The sequence below is a fragment of the Pseudophryne corroboree genome, chromosome 1, assembly GCF_028390025.1.
Source record: "Pseudophryne corroboree isolate aPseCor3 chromosome 1, aPseCor3.hap2, whole genome shotgun sequence".
Lineage (NCBI taxonomy): Eukaryota > Metazoa > Chordata > Amphibia > Anura > Myobatrachidae > Pseudophryne > Pseudophryne corroboree.
The window spans coordinates 348,433,909-348,460,766 of record NC_086444.1 but is presented as its reverse complement, the minus strand read 5'-3'; the positions used below and the strand labels follow the sequence as shown (position 1 = coordinate 348,460,766).

The following is a 26,858-nucleotide window of genomic DNA, read 5'->3' as shown; positions in this document are numbered from 1 at the left end:
GAGATCATTCCTTTAATGGAATTAACCCATTCCGGTTCAGCCCGCTATTCTGGGAAGGTGCACTACCCTGAGTACTCAGTAGTGAGCCCCCTGGAGAAGAGGAACACTACGCTGTAGAAGAAACACACTCTTTGCCTGACATAATGTAAATGTGACAGCACACACACACAGGAAAAGGTTAACCACAATTAACCCACAAACAGCCCTTCAAGGAGACACAGAGTAATTTGGAGCCAGCCCCCACCGCGCCCTTATCGCTAATGCCAAGCTTAGCCGGGTCGCAGACTAAGTACACTAATAATCGCTCCCCCTCTGCTATGACCCCCTGGTACTGCTGAGGTAATCTGGAGTCACACTGGAGGAGCTGCGCGTCCCTGTCAGTCAGCATCTGTGTCCACTGCAGAGGAAAAATGGCGCTGGTGAGCTTCTGGTTCTTCTCATAGTGAAGGCCAGCACCTTCAAAAGGCGCACAGTCTTCCCGCTTTTTTTATATTGGCTGAGGTAATCTGTTGCTTAAAATGGAGAGAAAATTTTTTTAAGGCTGTTTTTGCCAGTGTGGGTACTATGGAGGTCATTCCGAGTTGTTTGCTCGTTGCCGATTTTCGCTATACTGCGATTAGTCGCTTACTGCGCATGCGCAAGGTTCGCAGAGCGCATGCGCTTAGTAATTTTACACAAAAGTTAGGTATTTTACTCACGGCATAACAAAGCTTTTTCATCGCTGTGCTGATCGTAGTGTAACTGACAGGAAGTGGGTGTTTCTGGGCGGAAACTGGACGTTTTATGGGAGTGTGCGGAAAAACGCAGGCGTTCGAGTTCCAAAACGCGGGAGTGTCTGGAGAAACGGGGGAGTGGCTGGGCGAACGCTGGGTGTGTTTGTGACGTCAAACCAGGAACGAAAAGGACTGAGCTGGTCGCAATGGCTGAGTAAGTCTGGAGCTACTCAGAAACTGCGGGGTAATCGTTACGAGAAAATTAGCAAAGCTTTCGTTCGCAATTCTGCTATGCTAAGATACACTCCCAGTAGGCGGCGGCTTAGCGTGTGCAATGCTGCTAAAAGCAGCAAGCGAGCGAACAACTCGGAATCACCCCCTATGTACAGTGTACTGAGACACATTCCGCCAGGGTTAGTAGCCGTGCGCATCCGTACCCTCATGCCGCCATAATGGCCGGCGACCCGCTAGTCGGGACACGTCGGCTTAGTACTCACGACTCTTATTTCTTCTTGCTCTGTTAGGGGTGGCGCGTGCTGCGGGAATGTACGCTCGCCGTAGTGCGGCTTATGAATAGTTCCTTCAGGAGCTCAGTGTCCTGTCAGCAGGAAACGGGACCATTAACCCTTCAAGAGGTTGGCCCGTTTCTCCCCCCCCCCCCCCCCCCCCTTCTGGTGCCAACCAGCCCTGCCTGAAAATAACAAACATATAAAATAAATGCAGAAAACTCGCTTCCATAAGCGTGACCTGCTCCTCCGGGCACATTTTCTAAACAGAGTCTGGTAGGAGTAGCATAGAGGGAGGAGCTAGCCCACACCATCAAATTCTTAAAGTGCCAATGGCCCCTAGTGGACCCGTCTATACCTCATGGTACTAAATGGAACCCCAGTATCCTCTAGGACGTAAGAGAAAAAAAGTATTGTATTGTATTACAGTAATATGTGAATATTCCAGGCTTGCGACTCTGTGCGCGCGCGCACACACACACACACACACACACACACACACAATTCCTTTATACATATGTCTCGGTATGATGAAACCTGGTCTACGATATTTAACAGACTTATATCAAACTCTGATCATAATGCCATGTACATATTACAGGGTCAGCAAACAAATCTGATTCTCTTGTCATATGGGTGCAATTTAATATTTGTAATATGCACAACAGACTAAAATAGAATATTTATTGTAAAAAAAAATACAAAAAATCTACACCTTGAATCCACAGTGGAACCATGATTTAATTTGCAATATTACAAAAGCAGCATTCTAAATAATAATAATAATAATAATACATGTTACATTATTGCTAGTGGCAATTTAAAACAGAAAATATAACATGATTAAATATCTTCTTACCTCCTGACTGATTTGTGGCTTCTTGCTGAGATTTTCATCCAGTTCCTTTTGGAGGAATACTAACTGAGATCGGGCTTCAGCCAACTCCTGCTGGAACTGTGACAGCTCCTGAGAATGTGACTCATCCCGGGATCTACAAGTGAGGTTGAGAACTCTTCAGAGCAGATTTAAAAGGAGACTCCCTGTACATGACAGGTTGCATGAAAATGTATATGACAGGAAGCAACACAAGCTCAGAATATGCTGAGAGGTTTATAAAGCCCATGAAGTCCACAGCTTTAAATCATACAGGGTAATCAACTGGATTTTTCCTAAAGTACTTATTTAAGATTCATCACTATATGGGCTATGGGGGAAGTCTATGCTGTAGATTCTAGCACTTACTGCAATTTTTCAGCCTCAGCCTGCAGTGCCTGAATCAGCCGTTCCTTTGCCTGAAGCTCTTTCTTAATCTCACTCAACTCAAGAGCCGCAGCTCTGTAATGCCTTCTGTTGTGTGCAGCCTCTGCTTTAGCAGTAGCTACCTGTAAAAAGAAGAGACTGAGACGTTGTAACAACACCTAGACATGTAAACAATATACTGATTTCCCACACGGACTCTCACACATTTATCAAGCCAATCATTAGAATTTCATTTGTTCAGAACTCATTTAGCTCAGACAGTATTAGCTTCCTTTTTACCTTAAGAGGAAGATGTACCAAACCTTTGAGAGAGATCAGTTGGAGAAGTTGCCCATAGCAACAAATAATCTTCTAACTGACAGCTCTGTATTAAACACTCAAATGAGAAAAGGGCACTTCAACAACAGAGTGAAAGAAGGGGTGGGAATGCAGGGTTTGCTGATGGAGTCAGATAAATGGATTTAACGGCAAGTACCAAAAATCCTCTTTTCATATTCATCCAATACGGGAGACACGGATATATCTTGGGGACTTCCAAAGCTGCCCATAGGGAATATGATATGATCAAAACTGCGCAAAAACAGGCTGTCAACCAGGAGAAATGAGATACCAAGCATAAAAATTGATTACATTCATACTCAATCTTTTAACATGGAGAGAATATCGTGACAGAACATGAAAGCTAATAAGTCCATACCCAAACTGTTAACATGGAGAAAGCATGGCAACTGACATATGAGCCAGGGAGTAGGAACCCCATAAATAAGCTGAAAAGAGTATTGCAACATAACATGTAATGTAGTAAGTGAACACTTAATCTATAAATATGGATAGATTATTATTACAAAAGACAGCAGATAATGTGAAGACCGCAGATAATGAGTAATAAGTTTAGGTTGTAGAAGTGCCTAGTCCAGGACAGTGCCCTGTACACCCGGGATACGGTCGTTAGGTTGACACAGCTTAGGACGACAGTCATTAGGTCGACATGCATTATGTCGACATGGTCAATAGGTCGACATGTACTAGGTCGACAGGTCAAAAGGTCGACATGAGTTTTTCACATTTTTTTTAGGTTTTGGATTTTTTTTCAACCTTAACAATCCACGTGGACTACGAGTGGAACGGTAACCTTGCCCGAAGCTCGCTCGCCATGCGAGGGGACACGGTGCACTAATTGGGGTTCCCAGTCACTTTACGAAGAAAGACGCCAAAAAGTTTTTAAAAAACCATGTTGACCTTTTGACCTGTCGACCTAGTGTCCCTGTCGACCGAACGACTGTTGACCTAAGTTGTGTCTATCTAACGACCCATACCCGTACACCAAGGTACCTCCGTGTTCCCCAGATATGATAAATGAGAAGGAAGGATTTTATTGACATTTCCTTAACTCCTCAAATAATGACAGAACCTGCCTCACATTTAACACTGTATATCCTTTACCTGCTCTGCCAAACTGCTGACTTTTGCTCTCTCTTTCTCCAAGGCATCCTGCAGACTCTGTACTAGGTCTCTCATGTGACGATCTTCCTCTTCTTTACGTTTCAGTACTGCTTGTACCTGTTTAAGACACCAAGACAGGAAAGCTGCTCAGCAGTTATTATATAACACTGGTAATAACATGCTAATGTTTGCAGCTCCAATCTCAGTAGCAGTTCCTTAGACAGGTCACTGTGTCTGACTCTAAAACGTAACTGTAAGCGCACATACTGTAGGAGGAAAAAAAGATGTCTGATAATAGTCACTTATATAATGCATGCAATATTATGTTGCACTGTATAACACCAGTAAATAAATAAAAAGGATAAGACAGCACTCGTCCAATGATGTAAGAACACACACTAGTTTACAGGCACTTAACATGCATGGCAGCTCTGCAAAACAGATTACATCTGAGTTACTACCAAGCTGCATTACGCCCTAAATTACCACACTCCTTCAAAGCACATATTTTCAATGCTTCTTTCAAACTTCACTCATGAAAGATAATCTACACATTATTCAGTACAGGTGACACGCTGCTAGAAAATAGACTAATGTGCTGAATAACCATCAAAAAATACACAATGAAAGATTAAAAGTTAGTCAACCACATCAATTTCACTAGCCAGTAACAATTTATTATCATTGAAACCAAATATTTGCCTAGAATAAACAGCTACCCCATATGCTGTAAATACAATTTGTAAATTAGTGAAGCTTTCGATGACTGGAACCTCATATCCACACACTCAGTGCTGCTACTCCTGAAGCACAATACTGCAAGCAAGGCTTGAACACACTCATGCTGTACCTGCAAGTTTAGTTGGACCAAGTCTGCCTCTCTTTTTGCTAGAGCAACCTCAAGGATATTGCTGTGTTCACGTAGAGCAGAATTGGACTGTCCAAGCCCAGTAAGCTTTCCTCGTTCATGTTCTAATTCTAGAGTCAGCTTCTTGTTTAGTTCTTCCAATCGTTTAATCTTTCGCTTAAATCCACGAGATTCTTGGAGCTGCAGATATTAGTGTTAAATGTCACCATGCTTTTCAACTTATTACAACAGGAAAGTTTTAAATATATTCTGAATTCATCAGGTTCTTCCCATGAGATACTCAGGGGGAAATTAACTAAAGTGTGGGTTTATAAAAGTGGAGCTGTTGCCCAAAGCAACCAATCAGATTCTACTTATTTATCTAGCACTTTCTAGAAGATAATAGCTGAAATCTCCACATCTATAAACCCACACTTTAGTAAATATAACTCTCAATTTCTGATTACTATTACTAATATGTAACAAGAAAACAATAGCAGTGTAAACCAGGTAATAAATAAATAAAAAAACAACAGGTTTTCATACATTCTTTAAATCCTTCTCTTAGAAACCACTTAGGGATGCTGCAGCTTTGGGACACAGTCTTCAATAAGATGTTGGTACCTTAAATATTACAAAAGTCTTGTGCTCCTGTCTTCCATATCTAAATCCTGCTGAGACACAGTGATTTTTCTCAGCAAATGCCACAGGACAAAACCAGTGACAAAAAATAAATAAAAATGAAACAACATTCTTGAAAATTAATAAATATTCAACTTTGGTAAACTTGGAAGTGCAACTGGGTGGGCGTATAGCGTCTCTCAACTGATTCAGAGAATAGGATTTAAGGGAAGTATAAAAATCACATTTTCTCCATCATCCTATGGGGAGATGTAGCAAAGTTGCTCCCTTTGGGTCAGTGTGCTTAAAAGTGTTGCAGTGTGAAGCTCATTAGGTCCCAAAATGACATTTTCCACAACAACATTGGATTTGTAAAAGGATGCACTGCTGTTTATCTGAAGCGATGTGCAACACCATGCCATAGTGCTAACTGAGCTGGTACAATGGGACTTTACATTTACCCATCATAATGTAGGCATGGCAAGTTACAGCAGTGATTCATCTAGCAATTATTTGAAAGCAGGCAAATGCCTTTATTGGCCACCGAGACCAGATGACCTTGATCTGCCAGGCGATCAAAGATTTTTGACATTTATAGAATAGAGGGTGGTTCTCATCCCTGAGTAAGCTTACTTCACCACTCTTAGGGATTCCTGCATAACCTGGATAACTGCCAGTTACTGACCCCTCCCACTGCGTAGTAGGCAGGTAACGCGCTGCCACTGCCAGGTTCCTACACCAGGATCTTGTACCGCTTGTTCCACACAGGATCCTACCACTGTCACCCATAACCGCCAACTTCTGGGTATGTGTGGATATGATTCTGAAACACCTCCTGGGTAGTGATGGCTAATTCCCCCTAGTCCCTCACTATAAACCAGTCTGCACTGATTAGCTGGCGGAAGGTTACAACTTGAAGACACTTAACTCAATTCAGTACAGCCAGAGAACGGAGTAGGGTTTGGCACTACTCTGGCACTCAGAGAATGCAGGCAGAAGCAGGCATCTTAAGACAAGAAGTTTATTGTTCAAATGCCTATAAAAAGATCAGGCATTGGGTGTCTGCAAGAATGAACTCCCAGCCCTAACTCTCTGATCATGAAAAAAAAAAAAAAAAAAAGGTAAAGTTTTCCATGTGAAAACAGGTTTACCACTTTATAAATTGGTTGAAAAGACAATACTAAGGTACTAGTGGAACAGAGGGATATGGTCGTTAGGTCGACAGCCAATAGGTCGACCACTGAAGGTCAACATGGTCAATAGGTGGACATGTACTAGGTCGACAGGTCAAAAGGTCAACATGAGTTTAAAAATATATATATATATTTTTGGGATTTTTCCATACTTGACGATCTACGTGGACTACAATATGAATGGTAACCTGTGGAGAGTGAAGCGAGGAACCTTGCCCGAAGCATGGCGAGCAAAGCGAGCCATGCGAGGGACACGTTGCACTAATTGGGGTTCCCAGTCCCTTTACGAAGAAAACAACACCAAAAAGTAGTCCAAAAACTCACGTCGACCTTTTCACCTGTCGACCTAATACATGTCGACCTAATGCCCATGTCGACCTTCAGTGGTCGACCTAATGACTGTCAAACTAAGTTGGGTCTACCCAACGACCCATACCCGGAACAGAGATGTCTTCCAGATGATAATTCTTAATCGAATCAGGTTTTTGGACCCTGGACATGATACTGACCATATGTTCAGAGAACCCTTTCTTCTTAGAGATCATGACTTCAACTGCGACTGTTAAATCCACTGTCTTGTAATCACCATTCTAATCATCGATGGTAAAACCATAGGTTCTCAAACTCAGGACCCCAAACAGTACATGTTTTCCAGGTCTCCCCACAGAATAGCAAGAGAAAAACTTAGTTCCACCTGTGACTCTTTTAAAATGTGTCAGAGAGTAATAAATACACCTGCGCACATACTAGGTGACCAGGAAAACATGAACTGTTTGGGGTCCTGAGGACATTTTTTGAGAACCACTGGTAAACTAGTCACTAAATTAACAGATTCCATCATTAAGGAAAATGACACAATTATTGAACATACATTCTGAGAGTGTCTGTGGACCACCACTTTCTTGGACAGCCACTTGCTACTAGCAAGCACCAGGTCCTGTTCCCGAGTTATCCTATTTTAGAATGCACAAAACCAACCACCAAAAGGAAAAAGTTTGCTTAGTTGGAACAATCATGGCATCGACCGGTTTCTTAAATGTGAGCATTCCACCTTGTGGTTTAACTGGCATTTCATGTCATCTAGCTGACACCTTATCACCACAATCTGTCAGAAGATGTATGGGTGGAAGGGTAACCCTCTAAGGTACAGAAAATGCCTGCTATGGTAATTGCCTTCTCTGTTTTTCATCACTGGTTTGCACACAGCAGATATCTCCAGAACATTTTGTTTTACCCAGAACATGACTCGTGTGAGACTGACCAAACTGTCATTCGGGCCATTTTGTGACACATTAATTGTGGAATTACCTTGAATAGAACAGTGCAAGTGAATATCGAGAAAATCTTTCTCAGGACAAAAATGCATGGATGTCCATAGAAAGAATTGTAATGGGTTGGGAAGACACATTGTAGTAGAGCATAGAGGAAAATGGTTAAGTATTTTAGATCATAACATCTCATTCAGGAATCTGGTGCAAAATTTATCCAATGATTGTAGTAGAGTAATTCATGGGTTCCAGTCCCAATTTTTTGTCCAGGCAGGTGGGCAGACTGGGTACCTCCCTGCTGCCCACTGTGTGGAGCCGAGAACTGCTATCTCTAGTCCCTGACCTCCTTCTTTACAAGAATATACAGAATCACTCATTTACAGATAGGAAAAAAAAATTCTACCCTTCCCCTGGTTAATTATATTCAACTCAAATTCATATTACAGCTGAATAAGACATCACCTAAAAAAGCCCATGAACACACTGTTGTTTTTGAGTCTGCATCAGCCTCTTAAGCCTTGAAACCAATGGCTCATTGAGTAAAGAGACCATCATATCCATAACAAAATCAACCAAGATTTTCAGAAACCACCTGGGATGTGTTCAGCCAAGATCAAAAATTCAGACCTAGGCACCACCGACCTCAAACTTAATTAATAGTTGCTCTGACCACTTTTCCACTGCCTTGCAGATCAAGCCAAGGCTAAAATAGATTTCAGCTCAGCACCGTCCGCTACACAAATATAGTTAGAAATGTTCTCAAAATGGTTTATGGACTTGCCCCATATTCCAAAACTTGTGGTTATCTCTCCAAGACTATTATCACCCATACTCTCCATATTGACTTTACAATTACTAAACCTTGGGCTTTTTGGGGTATTTATACTCAGGACACCACAAGTGCTCTGACCGGTGGCAACCGTAGACTGTTGAAAAAATTGTCAGCGGCAACAATAAAAGACTATCCTTTCACAATGGAATTCTTCCGATCCCATTACTCTAAATGTATTGCTTTCCTAGAATTTCCTTTTTATTTTTAATGGATTGGACGGAGACGTCAACACAGAAGGAAAAACTGACTGCAAAGTTTTTTGACGTCTGGTTGCCATACGTTAGAGAACTGACACCGATGCTTAAGGAAGCCCTGAGGAAATGCTTTTCTTTATCTTCCTGGTATAACTTAGAAATATTGAGTAACGGACCCCCCTTTTGATTTGTTCCTTAAGCTAATTCTACTGTTAATTTATGATTATTGGAGGGAGAACTGCTTGCTTATGTTTAACCATTGTGGGTATTGTCTGTCATGATGTCTCATTGCTATCGTATTAATTTCTACTGGCTGCACGCAGTGGTATCCATTGCTTGTCAATTTTGTTAACCTGTCAATAAAAGTGTAACTTAGAAAAAAGAATGTTCTCAAAATCCCTGTAAAATTATTAAAAGCTACACCATAAGACATTTCAAAATAAGTAGTTATGGTAGACTTACCGTCAATAATGCTATTTCTCCGAAGTCCACAGTATCCAAAGGATATACATTGGGATGTTTGGTAGCATCAGCGGAATGGCACCAATCGATCAAAGTTTCGGCCTCCCAGAATGCAACAGGCCAGTCACCTATATCCCAGTCTCCTGGCTCAGGCAATTCAGTTATTTTCCAAAGCTCAAGGCAGGAGCATCATAGAGAGCCCTAATCAGGTAAGAAGAACATACATGCACACTTCCATACAAGAAGGAAGAGGTTAGTAAGTTTAAGGATCTTCAAATCAGATGAGTCATGGTGGGATCCCTGTGGATACTGTGGACTTCGGAGAAATAGAGTTATCAAAGGTAAGTCTACTATAACTACTTATTTCTCCTGCAGGGTCAACAGTAGTATCCACAGGATATTCATTGGGATGTCCCAAAGCAAATTTAGTGGAGGGGACGCTCCTGATTGGACAGGAGAATCCTTTGCCCGAATGCAGCGTCCTAAGAGGCAAAGTATCAAAGGCATAATGTCTAATGAATGTGTTAATGGAAGACCATGTGGCTGCCTTACATATCTGTTCCGCAGAGGCAACACGGCATGCTGCCCAAGATGGACCTACCTTACGAGCAGAATGAGCAGAGACATTAGCCGGAACAGGAAGATCAGATGGAGAATAAGCTTCCGAGAAAGTCATCCAAAGCACCTCGCCAGTGTTTGCTTGTCAGTAGGCCATCCTCTCTTGTGAAATAACGGAGAGTGTCTGTCTTTCTGATGGCACTGGTACGATCCACATAAATAATTAAAGGCCGCACTATGTCTAAAGATGCATCTCCCGCAGAAAGGTCCGGCCCTTGGAAAGCCGGAACTACAATTTCTTTGTTAAGGTGGATCCTAGATACCACCTTAGGAAGACATTCAGATCTGATTCTGAGAACTGCTCTATCTGGATGAAAAATCAGAAAAGGAGGGCGACATAACAATGCCCCTAAATCTGAAACTCTTCTAGCTGAAGCAATAGCCAGTAAAAAGAGAACCTTAGCTGTCAACCATTTAAGATCCACTTGATTCAGTGGTTCAATTGGGGAAATTTGAAGCGCCTTTAGGACTAAATTTAGATCCGAAGGAGCTGTAGGAGGAACAAATAGGAGGTTAGATGTGAATTATTCCTTGGAAAAAAGTGAGAACATCCTGTAGGTTAGCAAATTTTTTTTTTTTTTAAACCATACAGTTAATGCTGAAACCTAAACTCTCAAGGAAGCCACCCGGAGACCTTTGTCCATTCCTGCCTGAAGGAATGCTAGGACTCTGGAAAGTCTGAAAGACCTAGGGTAAAACTTCCTGGCACTGCACCATTGAATAAAGCATGCCATACTCGGTAATAAATGCGAGAAAAGGACGGTTTCCTTGCTCTAAGCATTGTTTGAATTACCTGTTGTGAAACTACTTTTGCTTTCATGATGGATGTCTCAAGAGCCTGCCGTCAAAGACAGCCAATCCAGGTGTTTGTAATAAGGACCCTGAGACAGTAGATGTGGATGTTGAGGCAGTAGAAACGGAGTGTCCACCGACAGCCTCTGCAGATCTGTGTACCAATGTCTTCTGGGCCATGCAGGAGCTATTAGTATCACGGCGCCCTTTCCCCATTTTACTTTTTGAATCACCCTGGGCAACATGGCGATCGGTGGAAACATATAGGCCAGACTAAAGTCCCATCTCACTGACAGAGCATCCACGAAGGTCGCTCTGGGATCCTTTGTCCTTGACACATATGCTGGAACTTTGTTGTTCTGACGAGAAGCCATGAGGTCTATGTCTGGCAGCCCCCACTTGTTTACTAGAATCTGGAAGACCTCTGGGTGTAAAACCCATTCGTTTGCATGAATGGCGTGTCGACTGAGAAAATCCACTTCCTAGTTTAGGATTCCCGGAGCAAACACTGCAGACAAGGCCGGATGATGAAGTTCTGCCCACCTTAACGTGCGGCTTACCTCCTTCATTGCCTTTTGGCTGCGAGTTCCTCCCTGATAATTGAGGTACGCTACTGCCGTTGCATTGTCCGAGCGAATCTGAACCGGTTTTCCTTGAAATAATAAGATTTTACTTACCGATAAATCTATTTCTCGTAGTCCGTAGTGGATGCTGGGACTCAGTCAGGACCATGGGGATTAGCGGCTCCGCAGGAGACAGGGCACAAAAATAAAAGCTTTAGGACTAGGTGGTGTGCACTGGCTCCTCCCCCTATGACCCTCCTCCAAGCCTCAGTTAGGATACTGTGCCCGGACGAGCGTACACAATAAGGAAGGATTTTGAATCCCGGGTAAGACTCATACCAGCCACACCAATCACACCGTACAACCTGTGATCTGAACCCAGTTAACAGTATGACAAACGTAGGAGCCTCTGAACAGACGGCTCACAACAATAACAACCCGATTTTTTTGTAACAATAACTATGTACAAGTATTGCAGACAATCCGCACTTGGGATGGGCGCCCAGCATCCACTACGGACTACGAGAAATAGATTTATCGGTAAGTAAAATCTTATTTTCTCTGACGTCCTAGTGGATGCTGGGACTCCGTCAGGACCATGGGGATTATACCAAAGCTCCCAAACGGGCGGGAGAGTGCGGATGACTCTGCAGCACCGAATGAGAGAACTCCAGGTCCTCTTTAGCCAGGGTATCAAATTTGTAGAATTTTACAAACGTGTTCTCCCCCGACCACGTAGCTGCTCGGCAGAGTTGTAATGCCGAGACCCCTCGGGCAGCCGCCCAAGATGAGCCCACCTTCCTTGTGGAATGGGCCTTGATAGATTTAGGCTGTGGCAGGCCTGCCACAGAATGTGCAAGTTGAATTGTGCTACAAATCCAACGAGCAATCGTCTGCTTAGAAGCAGGAGCACCCAGCTTGTTGGGTGCATACAGTATAAACAGCGAGTCAGATTTTCTGACTCCAGCCGTCCTTGAAATATATATTTTCAATGCCCTGACAACGTCCAGCAACTTGGAATCCTCCAAATCGCTAGTAGCCGCAGGCACCACAATAGGCTGGTTCAGGTGAAACGCTGAAACCACCTTAGGCAGAAACTGAGGACGCGTCCGCAGTTCTGCCCTGTCCGAATGGAAAATCAGATATGGGCTTTTATACGATAAAGCCGCCAATTCTGACACTCTCCTGGCTGAAGCCAGGGCCAGTAGCATGGTTACTTTCCATGTAAGATATTTCAAATCCACCGATTTGAGTGGCTCAAACCAATGGGATTTGAGAAAATCCAAAACTACATTAAGATCCCACGGAACCACTGGGGGCACAACCGGGGGCTGTATATGTAGTACTCCTTTTACAAAAGTCTGGACTTCAGGAACTGAAGCCAATTCTTTCTGGAAGAAAATCGACAGGGCCGAAATTTGAACCTTAATGGACCCTAATTTGAGGCCCATAGACAATCCTGTTTGCAGGAAATGTAGGAATCGACCCAGTTGAAATTCCTCCGTCGGGGCCTTCCTGGCCTCACACCACGCAACATATTTTCTCCAAATGCGGTGATAATGTTGTGCAGTCACCTCCTTCCTGGCTTTTACCAGGGTAGGGATGACCTCTTCCGGAATGCCTTTTTCCCTTAGAATTCGGAGTTCAACCGCCATGCCGTCAAACGCAGCCGCGGTAAGTCTTGGAATAGACACGGTCCCTGCTGAAGCAGGTCCCGTCTCAGAGGTAGAGGCCACGGATCTTCCGTGAGCATCTCCTGAAGTTCCGGGTACCAAGTTCTTCTTGGCCAATCCGGAGCCACGAGTATCGTTTTTACTCCCCTTTGCCGTATAATTCTCAGTACTTTTGGTATGAGAGGCAGAGGAGGAAACACATACACTGACTGGAACACCCACGGTGTTACCAGAGCGTCCACAGCTATTGCCTGAGGGTCTCTTGACCTGGCGCAATACCTGTCCAGTTTTTTGTTGAGGCGGGACGCCATCATATCCACCTTTGGTTTTTCCCAACGGTTCACAATCATGTGGAAGACTTCTGGATGAAGTCCCCACTCTCCCGGGTGTAGATCGTGTCTGCTGAGGAAGTCCGCTTCCCAGTTGTCCACTCCCGGAATGAACACTGCTTGACAGTGCTATCACATGATCTTCCGCCCAGCGAAGAATCCTTGCAGCTTCTGCCATTGCCCTCCTGCTTCTTGTGCCGCCCTGTCTGTTTACGTGGGCGACTGCCGTGATGTTGTCCGACTGGATCAACACCGGCTGACCCTGAAGCAGGGGTTTTGCCAGGCTTAGAGCATTGTAAATCGCTCTTAGCTCCAGTATATTTATGTGAAGAGACATCTCCAGGCTTGACCACACTCCCTGGAAGTTTCTTCCCTGTGTGACCGCTCCCCAGCCTCTCAGACTGGCATCCGTGGTCACCAGGACCCAGTCCTGTATGCCGAATCTGCGGCCCTCTAACAGATGAGCACTCTGCAACCACCACAGAAGAGACACCCTTGTCCGTGGAGACAAAGTTATCCGCTGATGCATCTGCAGATGCGATCCGGACCATTTGTCCAGCAGATCCCACTGAAAAGTTCGTGCGTGGAATCTGCCGAATGGAATCGCTTCGTAAGAAGCCACCATTTTTCCCAGGACTCTTGTGCATTGATGCACAGACACTTTTCCTGGTTTTAGGAGGTTCCTGACAAGTTCGGATAACTCCCTGGCTTTCTCCTCCGGAAGAAACACCTTTTTCTGAACCGTGTCCAGAATCATTCCCAGGAACAGCAGACGTGTCGTCGGGGTCAATTGAGATTTTGGAAAATTCAGAATCCACCCGTGCTGTTGCAGCACTACTTGGGTTAGTGCTACTACGTCCTCCAGCTGTTCTCTGGACCTTGCCCTTATCAGGAGATCGTCCAAGTAAGGGATAATTAATACGCCTTTTCTTCGCAGAAGAAACATCATTTCGGCCATTACCTTGGTAAAGACCCGAGGTGCCGTGGACAATCCAAACGGCAGCATCTGAAACTGATAATGACAGTTTTGCACCACGAACCTGAGGTACCCTTGATGTGAAGGGCAAATTGGGACATGCAGGTAAGCATCCTTGATGTCCAGGGACACCATAAAGTCCCCTTCTTCCAGATTCGCTATCACTGCTCTGAGTGACTCCATCTTGAACTTGAATTTTTGTATGTACAGGTTCAAAGATTTCAGATTTAGAATAGGTCTTACCGAGCCGTCCGGCTTCGGTACCACAAATAGTGTGGAATAATACCCCTTTCCCTGTTGTAGGAGGGGTACCTTGACTATCACCTGCTGAGAATACAGCTTGTGAATGGCTTCCAATACCGTCGCCCTGTCTGAGGGAGACGTTGGCAGAGCAGACTGTAGGAACCGGCGAGGGGGAGACTTCTCGAATTCCAACCTGTAACCCTGAGATACTACCTGCAGGATCCAGGGGTCCACCTGTGAGTGAGCCCACTGTGCGCTGAAATTCTTGAGTCGACCCCCCACCGCCCCTGAGTCCGCTTGTAAAGCCCCAACGTCATGCTGAGGGCTTTGCAGAAGCCGGGGAGGGCTTCTGCTCCTGGGAGGGAGCTGCTTGGTGCACTCTCTTACCCTTTCCTTTGCCTCGGGGCAGATATGACTGTCCTTTTGCCCGCTTGTTCTTATAGGAACGAAAGGACTGCGGCTGAAAAGACGGTGTCTTTTTCTGTTGGGAGGGGACCTGAGGTAAAAAGGTGGATTTCCCGGCTGTTGCCGTGGCCACCAAATCAGATAGACCGACCCCAAATAATTCCTCCCCTTTATACGGCAATACTTCCATATGCCGTTTGGAATCCGCATCACCTGACCACTGTCGCGTCCATAAACTTCTTCTGGCAGATATGGACATCGCACTTACTCTCGATGCCAGAGTGCAAATATCCCTCTGAGCATCTCGCATATAAAGAAAAGCATCCTTTAATTGCTCTATAGTCAATAAAATACTGTCCCTATCCAGGGTATCAATATTTTCAGTCAGGGAATCCGACCAAACCACCCCAGCACTGCACATCCATGCTGAGGCGATGGCTGGTCGCAGTATAACACCAGTATGAGTGTATATACTTTTCAGGGTAGTTTCCAGCCTCCTATCAGCTGGATCCTTGAGGGCGGCCGTTTCAGGAGACGGTAACGCCACTTGTTTTGATAAGCGTGTGAGTGCCTTATCCACCCTAGGGGGTGTTTCCCAGCGCGCCCTAACCTCTGGCAGGAAAGGATATAATGCCAATAACTTCTTTGAAATTAGCAGTTTTCTATCGGGGTTAACCCACGCTTCATCACACACTTCATTCAATTCCTCTGATTCAGGAAAAACTACAGGTAGTACCCCTTTTGTGGTACTTGCAGTATCAGAGATATGCAAAGCCTCCTTCATTGCCGTGATCATATAACGTGTGGCCCTACTGGAAAATACGTTTGTTTCTTCTCCGTCGACACTAGATTCGGTGTCCGTGTCTGGGTCTGTGTCGACCGACTGAGGTAAAGGGCGTTTTACAGCCCCTGACGGTGTCTGAGACGCCTGGACAGGTACTAACTGGTTTGCCGGCCGTCTCATGTCGTCAACTGATTTTTGTAACGTGCTGACATTATCACGTAATTCCATAAACAAAGCCATCCATTCCGGTGTCGACTCCCTAGGGGGTGACATCACCATTACCGGCAATTGCTCCGCCTCCACACCAACATCGTCCTCATACATGTCGACACACACGTACCGACACACAGCAGACACACAGGGAATGCTATTATCGAAGACAGGACCCCACTAGCCCTTTGGGGAGACAGAGGGAGAGTTTGCCAGCACACACCCAAGCGCTATAAATATATAGGAACAACCCTACAGAAGTGTTGTTTCCTTTATTGCAGCTTAATATATCAATATCGCCAAAAAAGTGCAGTGCAGGGGAGAGTCCTGGGAGCCTTCCTCGCAGCGGAGCTGTGCAGGAAAATGGCGCTGTGTGCTGAGGAGATAGGCCCCGCCCCCTATTTCGGCGGGCTCTTCTCCCGGTGTTTGTGAGACCTGGCAGGGGTTAAATACATCCATATAGCCCCAGGGGCTATATGTGATGTATTTTTAGCCAGAACAAGGTATTATCATTGCTGCCCAGGGCGCCCCCCCCCAGCGCCCTGCACCCTCAGTGACCGCTGGTGTGAAGTGTGCTGACAACAATGGCGCACAGCTGCAGTGCTGTGCGCTACCTCATGAAGACTGAAAAGTCTTCTGCCGCCGGTTTCTGGACCTCTTCACTTTTCTCTGACGTCCTAGTGGATGCTGGGGACTCCGTCAGGACCATGGGGATATAGCGGCTCCGCAGGAGACAGGGCACAATAATAAAAGCTTTAGGATCAGGTGGTGTGCACTGGCTCCTCCCCCTATGACCCTCCTCCAAGCCTCAGTTAGATTTTTGTGCCCGACGAGAAGGGTGCAATCTAGGTGGCTCTCCTGAGCTGCTTAGAATAAAAGTTTAAGTTAGGTTTTTTATTTTCAGTGAGTCCTGCTGGCAACAGGCTCACTGCTACGAGGGACTTAGGGGAGAGAAGAAAACTCACCTGCGTGCAGGATGGATTTGCTTCTTAGGCTACTGGACACCATTAGCTCCAGAGGGAGTCGGAACACAGGTCTCACCCTGGGGTTCGTCCCGGAGCCGTGCCGCCGACCCCCCTTGCAGATGCCGAAGTTGAAGAGGTCCAGAGGTTCAGAAACAGGCGGCAGAAGACTTTCAGTCTTCATAAGGTAGCGCACAGCACTGCAGCTGTGCGCCATTGTTGTCAGCACACTTCACCAACAGTCACCAACTGTCACTGAGGGTGCAGGGCGCTGGGGGGGGGCGCCCTGGGCAGCAATGTATAATACCTTTTTATGGCTAAAATACATCACATATAGCCCTTGAGACTATATGGATGTATTTAACCCCTGCCAGATCTCACAAATTCCGGGAGAAGAGCCCGCCGAAAAGGGGGCGGGGCCTATTCTCCTCAGCACACGGCGCCATTTTCCTGCTCAGCTCTGCTGTGAGGAAGGCTCCCAGGCTCTCCCCTGCACTGCACTACAGAAACAGGGTTAAAACAGAGAGGGGGGGCACTTATTTGGCGATATGATTACATATATAAAAATGCTATAAGGGAAAACACTTGTATAAGGGGTTGTCCCTGTATAATTATAGCGTTTTTGGTGTGTGCTGGCAAACTCTCCCTCTGTCTCCCCAAAGGGCTAGTGGGGTCCTGTCCTCTATCAGAGCATTCCCTGTGTGTGTGCTGTGTGTCGGTACGTGTGTGTCGACATGTAGGAGGACGATGTTGGTGAGGAGGCGGAGCAAATTGCCTGTATTGGTGATGTCACTCTCTAGGGAGTCGACACTGGAATGGATGGCTTATTTAGGAATTACGTGATAATGTCAACACGCTGCAAGGTCGGTTGACGACATGAGACGGCCGGCAAACAAATTAGTACCTGTCCAGGCGTCTCAGACACCGTCAGGGGCTTGTAAAAACGCCCATTTACCTCAGTCGGTCGACACAGACACAGACACGGACACTGACTCCAGTGTCGACGGTGAAGAAACAAACGTATTTTCCTTTAGGGCCACACGTTTCATGTTAAGGGCAATGAAGGAGGTGTTACATATTTCTGATACTACAAGTACCACAAATAAGGGTATTATGTAGGGTGTGAATAAACTACTTGTAGTTTTTCCTGAATCAGATAAATTAAATGAAGTGTGTGATGATACGTGGGTTTCCTCCGATAGAAAATTATTGGCGGTATACCCTTTCCCGCCAGAAGTTAGGGCGAGTTGGGAAACACACCTTAGGGTGAATAAGGCGCTCACACGCTTATAAAAACAAGTGGCGTTACCGTCTCCAGATACGGCAGCCCTCAAGGAGCCTGCTGATAGGAAGCTGAAAAAAAATCCTAAAAGTATATACACATATACTGGTGTTATACTACGACCAGCAATCGCCTCAGCCTGGATGTGCAGCGCTGAGGGGGCTTGGTCGGATTTCCTGACTGAAAATATTGATACCCTTGACAGGGACAAGATTTTATTGACTATAGAGCATTTTAAGGATGCATTTCTATATATGCGAGATGCGCAGAGGGATATTTGCATTCTGGCATCAAGAGTAAATGTGATGTACATATCTGCCAGACGACAGTGGTCAGGTGATGCAGATTCCAGACGGCACATGGAAGTATTGCCGTATAAAGGGGCGGTCCATCGGACCTGGTGGCCATGGCAACAGCTGAAAAATCCACCTTTTGTTACCCCAAGTCACATCTCAGCAGAAAAGGACACAGTCTTTTCAGTCTCAGTCCTTTCGTCCCCATAAGGGCAGGCGGGCAAAAGGGCCAGTCATATCTGCCCAGGGGTAGAGGAAAGGGAAGAAGACTGCAGCAGGCAGCCCATTCCCAGGAACAGAAGCCCTCCACAGCTTCTGCCAAGTCCGCAGCATGACGCGGGGGCCGTACAAGCGGACTCAGGTGCGGTAGGGGGTCATCTCAAGAGTTTCAGCACGCAGTGGGCTCACTCACAAGTGGACTCCTGGATCCTACACGTAGTATCCCAGGTGTACATTGGAAATTCGAGACGTCTCCCCCTCACAAGTTCCTGAAGTCTGCTTTACCAACGTCTCCCTCCGACAGGGAGGCAGTATTGGGAACAATTCACAGGCTGTATTCCCAGCAGGTGATAATCAGAGTACCCCTTCTACAACAAGGGAAGGGGTATTATTCCACACTATATTGTGGTACTGAAGCCAGACGGCTAGGTGAGATCTGAAATATTTGAACACTTACATACAAGCGTTCAAATCAAGATGGAGTCACTCAGAGCAGTGATAGCGAACCAGGAAGAAGGGGACGATATGGTGTCACTGGATATCAGGGACGCTTACCTACATGTCCAAATTTGCCCTTCTCACCAAGGGTACCTCAGGTTCGTGGTACAGAACTGTCACTATCAGTTCAGACGCTGCCGTTTGGATTGTCCACGGCACCCCGGGTCTTTACCAAGGTAATGGCCGAAATGATGATTCTTCTTAAAAGAAATATGGACGCTTTCCTGATAAGGGCAAGGTCCAGAGAACAGTTGGAGGTCGGAGTAGCACTATCTTAAGTAGTTCTACGACAGCACGAGTGGATTCTAAATATTCCAAAATCGCAGTTTTTTCCGACGACACGTCTACTGTTCCTAGGGATGATTCTGGACACAGTCCAGAAAAGGATGTTTTCTCCCGGAGAAGAAAGCCAGGGAGTTATCCGAGCTAGTCAGGAACCTCCTAAAACCAGGAAAAGTATCAGTGCATCATTGCACAAGGATCCTGTGAAAAATGGTGGTTTCTTACAAAGCGATCCCATTCGGTAGATTTCACGCAAGAACCTTTACGTGGGATCTGCTGGAAAAATGGTCCGGATCGCATCTTCAGATGCATCAGCGGATAACCCTGTCTCCAAGGACAAGGGTGTTTCTTCTGCGGTGGCTGCAGAGTGCTCATCTATGAAAGGGCCGCAGATTCGGCATTCAGGACTGGGTCCTGGTGACCACGGATGCCAGCCTGAGTGGCTGGGGAGCAGTCACACAAGGAAAAATTTTCCAGAGAGTGTGATCGAGTCTGGAGACTTCTCTCCACATAAATATACTGGAGCTAAGGGCAATTTACAATGCTCTAAGCTTAGCAAGACCTCTGCTTCAAGGTCAGCCGGTATTGATCCAGTGGGACAACATCACGGCAGTCGCCCACGTAAACAGACAGGGCGGCACAAGAAGCAGGAGGGAAATGGCAGAAACTGCAAGGATTCTTCGCTGGGCGAAAAATCATGTGATAACACTCTCAGCAGTGTTCATTCCGGGAGTGGAAAACTGGGAAGCATACTTCCTCAGCAGGCATGACCTCCACCCGGGAGAGTGGGGACTTCATCGGGAAGTCTTCCACATGATTGTAAACCGTTGTGAAAAACCAAAGGTGGACATGATGGCGTCCCGCCTGAACAAAAAACTAGATATTGCGCCAGGTCAAGGGACCCTCAGGCAATAGCGGTGGACGCTCTGGTAACACTGTGGATGTACCAGTCAGAGTATGTGTTCCCTCCTATGCCTCTCATACAAAAAGTACTGAGAATCATAAGAGGGAGATGAGTAAGAATGATACTCGTGGTTCCGGATTGGCCAAGAAGGACTTGGTACCCGAAACTTCAAGAGATGTTCACGGAAGACCCGTGGCCTCTACCTTTAAGAAAGGACCTGCTCCAGCAGGGGCCTTGTCTGTTCCAAGACTTACCGCGGCCGCGTTTGACGGCATGGCGGTTGAACGCCGGATCCTGAAAGGGCATTCCAGATGAAGTCATCCCTACCCTGGTCGAAGACAGGAAGGATGTAACCGCAAAACATTTTCACCGCATTTGGCGAAGATATGTTGCGTGGTGTGAGGCCAAGAAGGCCCCTACAGAGGAATTTCAACTGGGTCGTTTCATACATTTCCTGAAAACAGGACTGTCTATGGGCCTAAAATTAGGGTCCATTAAGGTTCAAATTTCGGCCCTGTCGAATTTCTTCCAGAAAGAACTGGCTTTAGTGCCTGACGTTCAGATGTTTGTAAAAGGGGTACTGCATATACAGCCTCCTTTTGTGCCCCAGTGGCACCTTGGGATCTCAATGTTGTTTTGAGTTTCCTAAAGTCACATTGGTTTGAACCACTCACCACTGTGGACTTAGCATCGTCACCTTCCATGTGAGATATTTTATTAGCCCTGGCTTCAGCCAGGCGTGTGTCAGAATTGGCGGCTTTATCATATATAAAGCCCTTACTTAATTTTTCATTCTGACAGGGCAGAATTGAGGACTCGTCCTCAATTTCTCCTTAAGGTGTTTTCTGTTTTTCACATGAACCAACCTATTGTGGTACCTGCGGGTACTAGGGACTTGGAGGACTCCAAGTTACTTGACGTTGTCAGGGCCCTGAAAAATATGTTTCCAGGAAGGCTGGAGTCAGAAAATCTGACTCGCTGTTTAGCCTGTATGCACCCAACAAGATGGGTGCTCCTGCTTCTAAGCAGACGATTGCTCGCTGGATTTGTAATACAATTCAGTTTACACATTCTGTGGCAGGCCTGCCACAGCCAAAATCGGTAAAAGCCCATTCCAAAAGGAAGGGGGCTCATCTTGGGCGACTGCCCGAGGGGTCTCGGCTTTACAACTTTGCCGAGCAATTACTTGGTCAGGGGAAAACACGTTTGCTAAATTCTACAAATTTGATACCCTGGCTGAGGAGGACATGGAGTTCTCTCATTCGGTGCTGCAGGGTCATCCGCACTCTCCCGCCCGTTTGGGAGCTTTGGTATAATCCCCATGGTCCATGACGGAGTCCCCAGCATCCACTAGGACGTCAGAGAAAATAAGATTTTACTTACCGATAAATCTATTTCTCGTAGTCCGTAGTGGATGCTGGGCGCCCATCCCAAGTGCGGATTGTCTGCAATACTTGTACATAGTTATTGTTACAAAAATCGGGTTATTCTTGTTGTGAGCCATCTTTTCAGAGGCTCCTTCGTTGTTATCATACTGTTAACTGGGTTCAGATCACAGGTTGTACGGTGTGATTGGTGTGGCTGGTATGAGTCTTACCCGGGATTCAATATCCTTCCTTATTATGCACGCTCGTCCGGGCACAGTATCCTAACTGAGGCTTGGAGGAGGGTCATAGGGGGAGGAGCCAGTGCACACCACCTGATCCTAAAGCTTTTATTATTGTGCCCTGTCTCCTGCGGAGCCGCTATATCCCCATGGTCCTGACGGAGTCCCCAGCATCCACTACGGACTACGAGAAATAGATTTATCGGTAAGTAAAATCTTATTTTCGGCATCTGCAAGGGGGTCGGCGGCGCGGCTCCGGGACCGGACTCCATGGCTGGGCCTGTGTTCGATCCCTCTGGAGCTAATGGTGTCCAGTAGCCTAAGAAGCCAATCCATCCTGCACGCAGGTGAGTTCACTTCTTCTCCCCTAAGTCCCTCGTTGCAGTGAGCCTGTTGCCAGCAGGACTCACTGAAAATAAAAAACCTAATAACTTTTTCTAAGCAGCTCTTTAGGAGAGCCACCTAGATTGCACCCTGCTCGGACGGGCACAAAAACCTAACTGAGGCTTGGAGGAGGGTCATAGGGGGAGGAGCCAGTGCACACCACCTAGTCCTAAAGCTTTTATTTTTGTGCCCTGTCTCCTGCGGAGCCGCTAATCCCCATGGTCCTGACGGAGTCCCAGCATCCACTAGGACGTCAGAGAAATATCCTTTGCCTGAGTGAGTGCCATATATATGGCCCGAAGTTCCGATATATTTATCGGCATGCAACTTTCTTCCTTTGTCCACTGCCCCTGGAAGCAGCACTTTTCTGACACGGCTCCTCAGCCCTGATGAACTGGCGTCCGTGGTCAGAATCTGCCACTCAGAGATCCAAAAGGGTCGCCTTTTGTCCAGATAGGATGTCTGTAGCCACCAGGCTAACGACCTCCGTACTTCCTGAAGAATGACCATAGTCTGCGTTTTTATCATCTGATGTAGTCCATTCCATCTGGAAATAATCAGACGTTGAAGGAGCATCGAGTGGAATTGAGCCTATTCCACCATGTCGAATGTTGACACCATAGATCCCATCACTCGCATTGCTGCATATGAATGGATACTCTTCGACTGTGTAGTAGCTCCTGAATCCTTGTCTGTATTGTGGCTATTTTGTTCAGAGGTAGAAAAAATAAGATTTTACTCACCGGTAAATCTATTTCGTAGTGGATGCTGGGAACTCCGTAAGGACCATGGGGAATAGACGGGCTCCGCAGGAGACTGGGCACTCTAAAAGAAAGATTAGGTACTATCTGGTGTGCACTGGCTCCTCCCTCTATGCCCCTCCTCCAGACCTCAGTTAGGATACTGTGCCCGGAAGAGCTGACACAATAAGGAAGGATTTTGAATCCCGGGTAAGACTCATACCAGCCACACCAATCACACCGTATAACTCGTGATACTATACCCAGTTAACAGTATGAAATATAACAGAGCCTCTCAACAGATGGCTCAACAATAACCCTTTAGTTAGGCAATAACTATATACAAGTATTGCAGACAATTCGCACTTGGGATGGGCGCCCAGCATCCACTACGGACTACGAGAAATAGATTTACCGGTGAGTAAAATCTTATTTTCTCTGACGTCCTAGTGGATGCTGGGAACTCCGTAAGGACCATGGGGATTATACCAAAGCTCCCAAACGGGCGGGAGAGTGCGGATGACTCTGCAGCACCGAATGAGAGAACTCAAGGTCCTCCTCAGCCAGGGTATCAAATTTGCAGAATTTTGCAAACGTGTTTGCCCCTGACCAAGTTGCAGCTCGGCAAAGTTATAAAGCCGAGACCCCTCGGGCAGCCGCCCAAGATGAGCCCACTTTCCTCGTGGAATGGGCTTTTACTGATTTAGGATGCGGCAATCCAGCCGCAGAATGCTCCAGCTGAATAGTGCTACAAATTCAGCGAGCAATAGTCTGCTTAGAAGCAGGAGCACCTATTTTGTTGGGTGCCGACAGGATAAAAAGCGAGTCAGTTTTCCTGACTCCAGCCGTCCTGGAACTATAAATTTTTAAGGCCCTGACTACGTCCAGTAACTTGGAATCTTCCAAGTCCCTAGTAGCCGCAGGCACTACAATAGGTTGGTTTAAGTGAAAAGCTGATACCACCTTAGGGAGAAACTGGGGACGAGTCCTCAATTCTGCCCTATCCATATGGAAAATCAGATAAGGGCTTTTACATGACAAAGCCGCCAATTCTGACACACGCCTGGCCGAAGCCAAGGCCAATAACATGACCACTTTCCACGTGAGATATTTCAAATCCACAGTTTTAAGTGGCTCAAACCAATGTGATTTTAGGAAACTCAACACCACGTTGAGATCCCAAGGTGCCACAGGAGGCACAAAAGGGGGCTGAATATGTAGCACTCCCTTTACAAATGTCTGAACTCCAGGCAGTGAAGCCATTTCTTTCTGGAAGAAAATCGACAGAGCCGAAATCTGGACCTTAATGGAACCCAAGTTTAGGCCCATAGTCACTCCTGACTGTAGGAAGTGCAGAAAACGACCCAGCTGAAATTCCTCTGTTGGGGCCTTCCTGGCCTCACACCACGCAACATATTTTCGCCAAATACGGTGATAATGGTTTGCGGTTACTTCTTACCTGGCTTTTATCAGCGTAGGAATGACTTCCTCCGGAATGCCTTTTTCCTTTAGGATCCGGAATTCAACCGCCATGCCGTCAAACGCAGCCGCGGTAAGTCTTGGAACAGACAGGGCCCCTGCTGTAGCAGATCCTGTCTGAGTGGTAGAGGCCATGGGTCCTCTGATATCATTTCTTGAAGTCCTGGGTACCAAGCTCTTCTTGGCCCATCCGGAACCACGAGTATCGTTCTTACTCCTCGTTTTCTTATTATTCTCAGTACCTTTGGTATGAGAGGCAGAGGAGGGAATACATAAACCGACTGGTACACCCACGGTGTCACTAGAGCGTCCACAGCTATTGCCTGAGGGTCCCTTGACCTGGCGCAATATCTAGTTTTTTGTTTAGGCGGGACGCCATCATGTCCACCTGTGGCCTTTCCCAACGGTTTACCAACAGTTGGAAGACTTCTGGATGAAGTCCCCACTCTCCCGGGTGTAGGTCACGTCTGCTGAGGAAGTCTGCTTCCCAGTTGTCCACTCCCGGAATGAACACTGCTGACAGTGCTAAGACGTGATTCTCCGCCCATCGGAGAATCCTTGTGGCTTCTGCCATCGCCATCCTGCTTCTTGTGCCGCCCTGTCGGTTTACAAGGGCGACTGCCGTGATGTTGTCTGATTGGATCAGTACCGGCTGGTTTTGAAGCAGAGGCCTTGCCAGACTTAGGGCATTGTAAATGGCCCTCAGTTCCAGAATATTTATGTGTAGGGACAACTCCTGACTTGACCAAAGTCCTTGGAAATTTCTTCCCTGTGTGACTGACCCCCAGCCTCGAAGGCTGGCATCCGTGGTTACCAGGACCCAGTTTGTATGCCGAATCTGCGGCCCTCTTGAAGATGAGCACTCTGCAGCCACCACAGTAGAGATACCCTGGTCCTTGGAGACAGGGTTATCAGCCGATGCATCTGAAGATGCGATCCCGACCACTTGTCCAAGAGGTCCCACTGAAAGGTTCTTGCATGGAACCTGCCGAAAGGAATTTTTGCTTCGTAAGAAGCTACCATTTTTCCCAGGACTCGTGTGCAGTGATGCACCGATACCTGTTTTGGTTTCAGGAGGTCTCTGACCAGAGATGACAGCTCCTTGGCTTTCTCCTGTGGGAGAAACACTTTTCTGTTCTGTGTCCAGAACCATCCCCAGGAACAGTAGGTGTGTGGTAGGAACCAGCTGTGACTTTGGAATGTATAGAATCCATCCGTGCTGTTGTAGCACTTCCCGAGATAGTGCTACTCCGACCAACAACTGCTCCTTGGACCTCGCCTTTATAAGGAGATCGTCCAAGTACGGGAAAATTAAAACTCCCTTTTTTCGAAGGAGTATCATCATTTCTGCCATTACCTTGGTAAAGACCCTCGGTGCCGTGGACAGTCCAAACGGCAGTGTTTGGAATTGGTAATGGCAATCCTGTACCACAAATCTGAGGTACTCCTGGTGAGGATGGTAAATGGGGACATGTAGTAAGCATCCTTGATGTCCAGGGATACCATGTAATCCCCCTCCTCCAGGCTTGCAATAACCGCCCTGAGCGATTCCATCTTGAACTTGAATTTTTTTATGTATGTGTTCAAGGATTTCAAATTTAAAATGGGTCTCACCGAACCGTCCGGTTTCGGTACCACAAACAGTGTGGAATAGTAACCCCGTCCTTGTTGAAGTAGGGGCACCTTGACTATCACCTGCTGGGAATACAGCTTGTGAATTGCCTCTAGCACAGCCTCCCTGCCTGAGGGAGTTGTCGGCAAGGCAGATTTGAGGAAACGGCGGGGGGAAAACGCCTCGAATTCCAGCTTGTACCCCTGAGATACTACTTGAAGGATCCAGGGATCCACCTGTGAGCGAGCCCACTGATCGCTGAAATTTTTGAGGCGGCCCACCACCGTACCTGGCTACGTCTGTGGAGCCCCCGCGTCATGCGGTGGACTCAGAGGAAGCGGGGGAAGAATTTTGATTCTGGGAACTGGCTGACTGGTGCAGCTTTTTCCCTCTTCCCTCGTCTCTGTGCAGAAAGGAAGCGCCTTTGACCCGCTTGCCTTTCTGAAGCCGAAAGGACTGTACCTGATAATACAGTGCTTTCTTAGACTGTGAGGAAACCTGAGGCAAAATTTTTTACTTCCCAGCTGTTGCTGTGGATACGAGGTCCCAGAGACCATCCCCAAACAATTCCTCACCTTTATAAGGCTCTATGTGCCTTTTAAAGTCAGCATCACCTGTCCAGTGTCGGGTCTCTAATACCCTCCTGACAGAATGGACATTGCAT

At 46.5% G+C, this 26,858-nt stretch overlaps 1 protein-coding gene across 3 annotated transcripts in view; it reads right to left on the bottom strand.

Moving 5' to 3' along the window:
• Positions 1 to 26,858, bottom strand: part of GOLGA3 (golgin A3) — a 212,659-nt gene that overhangs the window by 24,858 nt on the left and 160,943 nt on the right. For all 3 annotated transcript variants that reach the window (XM_063964700.1, XM_063964702.1, XM_063964703.1), the window contains exons 17-20: positions 4,774 to 4,971; positions 3,924 to 4,040; positions 2,463 to 2,602; positions 2,079 to 2,211 (exon numbers count right to left, since the gene is read on the bottom strand). In XM_063964700.1, coding sequence (XP_063820770.1) covers positions 2,079 to 2,211; positions 2,463 to 2,602; positions 3,924 to 4,040; positions 4,774 to 4,971 — 588 coding nt within the window. The remainder of the gene's footprint in view (positions 1 to 2,078; positions 2,212 to 2,462; positions 2,603 to 3,923; positions 4,041 to 4,773; positions 4,972 to 26,858) is intronic.